Source organism: Engraulis encrasicolus, chromosome 5, assembly GCF_034702125.1.
Source record: "Engraulis encrasicolus isolate BLACKSEA-1 chromosome 5, IST_EnEncr_1.0, whole genome shotgun sequence".
Taxonomy (NCBI): Eukaryota; Metazoa; Chordata; class Actinopteri; order Clupeiformes; family Engraulidae; genus Engraulis; species Engraulis encrasicolus.
This window is the reverse complement of record NC_085861.1, coordinates 27,116,800-27,123,167: the sequence shown is the minus strand read 5'-3', so window position 1 is coordinate 27,123,167 and position 6,368 is coordinate 27,116,800. Positions and strand designations below refer to the sequence as shown.

At 43.1% G+C, this 6,368-nt stretch overlaps 1 protein-coding gene across 1 annotated transcript in view; it reads left to right on the top strand.

The window, feature by feature from the left end:
* The window catches only part of hace1 (HECT domain and ankyrin repeat containing E3 ubiquitin protein ligase 1), a 42,736-nt gene extending 37,020 nt beyond the window's left edge, over window positions 1-5,716 (top strand). The window contains exons 23-25 of the mRNA XM_063199026.1: window positions 2,785-2,855; window positions 3,379-3,492; window positions 5,011-5,716. Coding sequence (XP_063055096.1) covers window positions 2,785-2,855; window positions 3,379-3,492; window positions 5,011-5,113 — 288 coding nt within the window. The 3' untranslated portion in view covers window positions 5,114-5,716. The remainder of the gene's footprint in view (window positions 1-2,784; window positions 2,856-3,378; window positions 3,493-5,010) is intronic.
* Window positions 5,717-6,368: the final 652 nt, after the last annotated feature.

The following is a 6,368-nucleotide window of genomic DNA, read 5'->3' as shown; positions in this document are numbered from 1 at the left end:
AGTGGGTGATTGCCCGGCACCGACTGAGGGAGTGAGGGATTGAATGTGAGTGAGTGCGCACATACAAGAGATGTTATTACAATACTGATAGTATATTTACAACCTGTGTGAAGCTGGCCCCTCCTCCGACCCAAAATGCTGAGATAACACTGCAGATTGTTTGCGCAACGTTTGTGCTGGGTTGTGTTGTAAAAATTGTAGTTTTTGCTATTAAGGATTTTGAGTAATTTAATTACTCAAATACTCATCATACATAATTTACAGCACAATCCAGCACAAACGTAGCACAAACAATCTGCAGTGTTATTTCAACATTTTGGGTCGGAGGGGGGGCCAGCTTCACACAGGTATATTACCTTAGTGCCAACTACAAATCCCAACACCGGTGAAGTTGGGACGTTTGGTAAACTGTGAATGAAATAAAAATGCTGTCATTTTCAAGACATTCAAACTATTCATTGGATGGAGAATAGTGAAAAGACAACATTAAGTGTTAAAACCGAGAAAAAAATATTGTTTTGGGGGACATATGTACTCATTTCTAATTTGATAAATCCAACACGTCTCAAAAGAGTTGGGACGGGGATCAGTGAAATTTAGTAAACATCCAAATAAGATAAAACAACAAAGAAGAACATTTCAAAATGAATTGTACTGATGGACAATATAGGTGTCCAGGTATAAGATCATCACAGAGAGGCTGAGTCACTCAGAATTAAAGATGCAAAGGGAATAATTACCATAGTTATTACATACATTTTTTAATTCCCTTTGATTTACCACGATTGAGTGTATATAAGACATATTTTTGTTAATAAAATCATTGTATAGGTTCAGGACATCATGAAATATATATTGGCTGTAGTCTCACTCTAATTCCTGGAGTGCTAGAGCTATTGAAAATTGACCATATTAAGAATGCTTAATGCATGAAAATGATACAGGGGTGTAACATTCTCCTAAGCACCTGAGCTCACTTGAAATAGACCCAGAAGACATGGGAAACTGTCCTTTGCTTACAGAAGTCAGCAGAAGTTGTAGAAGTCCATTCTTTTTGACAATAATAGAGCATTGCACATCCTGTGCTACAGTGAAAATGGACCATCCAACTTGTGTTAGTGCTAGCTTCAAAAGTCAGCCTCCATGATGGCATGCGGGTGCAGTAGTGCATTGGTTAAGATGTTCTCACTCATCTGTAGAGTTAAATACAGTGCTGAATGGTATAAATGGGTTTTAAACAGCATGAAAAGCCACCCATGCATTATATTTTGAAGGGAGATCTTCGATTACTGCCACATAGTAAGGTCAAATTGCATTCTCTACTATGTTTTAACAGTTTGGCTCCCATCATAAGGACCAGCAGGTGATAAAATGGTGGGTTTTTGGTCAAGACCTGTCACACTGTAAGCACTACAGAAAGGAAAACATTGCAAATCATGACAAGGAATACACCCACCATTTAAGCTGGTGAAATCATGTCCAAGATAGGAATTAACACTGTTTTTTTATATAAAATCATCTCATCGGTTAATGTATTTAACTGTTAAGTGTTGTCTTTTGTTTTGTTTTTAGTCTTCCTCGACATTTGCTGCCATTTATTGTCCCCGTCCCAACTCTTTTGAGACGTGTTGGATTTATCAAATTAGAAATGAGTACATATGTCCCCCAAAACAATATATTTTCTCGGTTTCAACACTTAATATGTTGTCTTTTCACTATTCTCCATCTAATGAATAGATTGAATGTTTTGAAAATTATAGCATTTTGATTTTATTCACTGTTTACCAAACGTCCCAACTTCATCGGAGTTGGGGTTTGTAGTTAAGTATCATATTACTAGTCTGGTGAACATCCATAACAACACTTCTATCTCTACTTCATTCACCTCCAGGGCTATAAATTAACTTTTTTCCATCACTAGACAAATTTGGCTTAGAAAATGTTAATTGTACAAGCTAAACATGCACTCACTATAAGTCAAAGCTAGTAAGCTTTCTTTTCTACCCTCCAAACTGATTTTTTTACCAGCATTTGGCCGGTGGGTTGGTGTTAGCTTAGAGTCCTGTACAGCTCTGTGTATGAGTGAACTGAGGAAATCATGATCAGTACCTGGACCACCACCTGGGCCACAGCCTGATGAGGTCTTGTGTGTGTTGTCTGGTCTAGCAGTGATGGATCTGCTCAACTTGTGAAAGGAGAATATAGGTGGCATTAAACTTTGTTTGTGAGCATCGAACAGTGTTGCGGACCTACATTTTTTGTTCAGTAATCTTTTGTTTGGTCCAACACCTGTGCTCCTGTTGTGTGCACAGTCTCTACATTTTTGGATTTGTGCTCCACTTCTGACATAAAATAAACAACTCTTGTCCGTCTACGAACAAGGCCCGAAAGGCGATTGTTGTGGAAATGGTGGTGTAGCCCTTAACACACGCCACTGTCACTGAAGTCACACAAGTCACTGATAAAACTTAACCACCATAGCACTGAACCACTAAGACAGTGCACAGGGCTTTTAGTGATACATTACGACTTGGTCATTGCCACTCTGGCGCCCTGTCTTCAGGGGTTAATAAATAATACTACGTTTGCAAATCCGAATCCCTCCAATTTAAGTTGCATGCAGGGGCGTAGCACCAAATTTTGGTTCCCTATGTACAGTACAATCAGCTCCAATGGACCCCTCAGCCATCTTCATAAAACGGACTGTGTGTGGGCTCCCTATATACATGGGGCCCTGGTCACTCAGTTACACTTTACTGAGCATGTGTTCTCTGTACCCTCCAGTGGTTCTGGGAGTCGGTGGAGAACTTCACCCAGGAGGAGAGAGTGCTACTGCTGCAGTTTGTGACTGGCAGGTGAGTGCCATTATCATCGCTGCAGGTTGTTATGGAGACGGGCTGGAAGGAATGTCTAATACTTGACCTTATTGGTAGAGGAGAGATGCTTTATTGATCCAGCGCGTCCAATAGCAGATCTAGGGTGTTCAGCAGCAGATGCATTTAATATGGACATTGCAGAAATGATTCTGAGGTTGGTCATTATACAGAAACACACATTGCACAAACCCAACATCAAATTTAGCTGTCATTACACATATCTGCACATATGCAATACCCATTTGCTTAAGTGTCTAAATAATAATAATAAAAAAGAAAAGCCTAGTAATAGCACGTCAAACACACATCTTAGTGCACCGCTAACACAATGTGAACAGTAGTAGCCACAGCTCATTAGAACCACCTTTAGAGCCGTGTAGCCTCCCACATACCATCATTCTTTCTCTTTCATTCTCTTTCTCTCTCTCTTTCTTCTCTCTCTCCTCTCTCTCTCTCTCTCTCTCTCTTCTCTCTCTCTTCTCTCTCTCTCTCTCTCTCTCAGTTCGAGGGTGCCTCACGGTGGCTTTGCGTACCTCATGGGTGGCAGCGGTTTACAGAAGTTCACCATCGCTGCCGTGCCCTACACCAATAACCTACTGCCTACCTCCAGCACCTGGTGAGATCACACACACACACACACACACACACACACACACACACACACACACACACACACACACACACACACACACACACACACACACACACACACACAGACACACACACACACTTGCACATGTGCTTGTGTATACATACCTTCACACGAAAATAAGACTTCATAATGTTATATTGACTGCATACTGCTCTTATATGCGTGGGTGGAGTTGCTGGAATCACACTGTGCAGCCCCAGAACTGCAAAGATCTGCCCTTAAATTCTCACACAAACGCATGCATGCAACATGGATTATAACTGAATTGGTTTATTGGTAAATAAAACATCAGAAATGAACAGTAAGGTACATAAAAGTGTGTCCCAAAAGAAACAGCTGCCATCTTAAAACGTTCATACAGTACATCACGTTCACACACAGAATAAATCACAGTGCTCTGTGTTCCATCAATAAAACCTTTAAGTGGGTCCTTTGGATGTCACCGCTATCATTCTAAAGCTGTGGTGATCAAAGTTATTTTTTAAACTAAAACTACCTCCAAGGTGTCCGATTTATAAGTCCATAACGAACACCCTGTCAGCCGATTAGAAAAGGCTATTTTCAGTGGTAAACTAGATTAAAGGGACACTGTGCAGGAAATGGTCAAAAAAGGTACTGCAACTATGCTGCTCATTGAAACTAGGCTCCCTATTGCCAAATTTGATCTCTACATGAAAGTTTACTAAGTAACAAACAAATATTTCCTAGTATGGTCCAAGTACAGTCAATTTTGCAGCTAAAAATGGCTATTTTTGGAAATTCAAACTGGCGGACCATGGAGAAGATCCCTCTTTTCATGTATGAAAAGTGCACTTTTTCCAGTCATAATGAATACCTAGAATTTGAAGGTGGTGGTAAGTATTCATGAAAAAGGTAACATTACTGAATGGGCAGCATGAATTCTGAAAATAAACAACAAAAAATCTCACACAGTGTAGCTGAATTTAAAATGTACCCACTAGAGGGCAGTGTGGGTCCACTTTGAGAATGCAACACAGCAAACGGAACCCCAGCACTCTCCCCAGCCTGCTGCTCTAGAGAACATCGTTCCTCGGAACGTTCTGCCGATGTTCTGTGGTACCGAGTTAGTGTATGAGGTATGCTGTGCTGTCTAAAGTAGCTCTGGTGGGTTCTTGCTTTGTAGATGCAGAGAATACTCACAACACAATGGGAAACACGTGATGCACATGCACTTGCATGGGATTGCAGTCTCGGACATAAATACACACACACACACACACACACACACACACACACACACACACACACACACACACACACACACACACACACACACACACACACACACACACACACACACACACACATACATACATGTCTCTGTGTATACATTAGCCCAATGTTGCCTTTATGTCTACACTGTAAAATGTTCCTTTTTCTACTCTCTCTCTCTCTCTCTCGCTCTCTCTCTCTCTCTCTCTCTCTCTCTCTCTCTCTCTCTCTCTCTCTCTCTCTCTGCAGCATCAACATGCTGAAGCTGCCAGAGTACCCCAGTAAGGAGGTGCTTCGTGATAGGCTGCTGGTGGCCCTTCACTGTGGGAGCTACGGCTACACCATGGCATAGAGACAGCCACACCGCCACTGCTGGGTGCTTATGTGTGTGTGTGTGTGTGTGTTTGCGTTTGTGTGTTAAAGTGGGCTATGCCTACTGTACATCATGGTGTAGAGGCAGCCACCCCAACGCTGCTGTGTGCGTGTGTGTGCGAGTCTGTGTGTGTGTGTGTGTGTGTGTGTGTGTGTGTGAGTCTATCTGTATGGAAGACTGAGCTACACTACCACTATGCTGAGCTTTGCTGCCTTACCATTGCTTTGTGTGCGTGTGCGTGTGTGTGTGTGTGCGCGTGTGTGTGTGTGCGTGTGTGTGTGTGCGCGCGTGTGTGTGTGTGTGTGTGTGTGTGTGTGTGCGTCCGTGCGTGCGTGCGTGCGTGCGTGTGCGTGTGCATGTGTTAAGTGTTTGGTTCGTACAAGCATACCTACCAGTAATGCAGTGCAGGGAAACCAGAAGCATTTTGGGCAATGAAGCGACACCGCCCCTTACAGCAGATATCCCATGATGCCCTGTCTTGCCTGTAATAAATCAGTACATGTGTGTAAGTGTGCATACACATGAGTGGGACTGAACTGGGCAGAATTGAGGAGAGAGAGAGAGAGAGAGAGAGAGAGAGAGAGAGAGAGAGAGAGAGAGAGAGAGAGAGAGAGAGAGAGAGAGAGAGAGAGAGAGAGAGGAGAGAGAGAGAGAGAGAGAGAGAGAGAGAGAGAGAGAGAGAGAGAGAGAGAGAGAGAGAGAGAGAGTCAGATTGAGGGAAAAGAGTGAATGATTGACAGACAGAGGGGAGTGAGTGTCGGAGGGTGTTTTAAGGGTAACGTTATTGTGTGTGTGTGTGTACGTGTACGTGGGTGGGTGGGTGAGTATAACACTGTGTTGGGGTTGGGAGTGAGAGCTGTAAGTGGTAGAGAGTGTAGTGGAATAGGAGAGAGAGAGTAGCTGAGTGGCAGAGACGGATTGAGAGAGGGAGAGAGGGAGGGAGTGATTAAGAGAGCGAGTGCTAGAGTGAGTTCAAGTAGTAAGAATTTGTGTGAGTGCCAGTGAGTTAGAGCGAGAGCGAGAGAAAGAGCGAGAGCGAGAGAGAGAGAGAGAGAGAGAGAGAGGGGAAGTGAATTGTGGTGTGACTGTGAGTTGGAGTGAGTGAAAACAATAGTGAGTGAAAGAGAGAGAGAGAGAAAATATACAGAGGGTTTTCAATCCACTTTCCCCAGCGGCAACAGGTAAGAGGTGAGGTTAGACTGAGGTGCTTGACAACATCCGGGAGGTCTCCTGC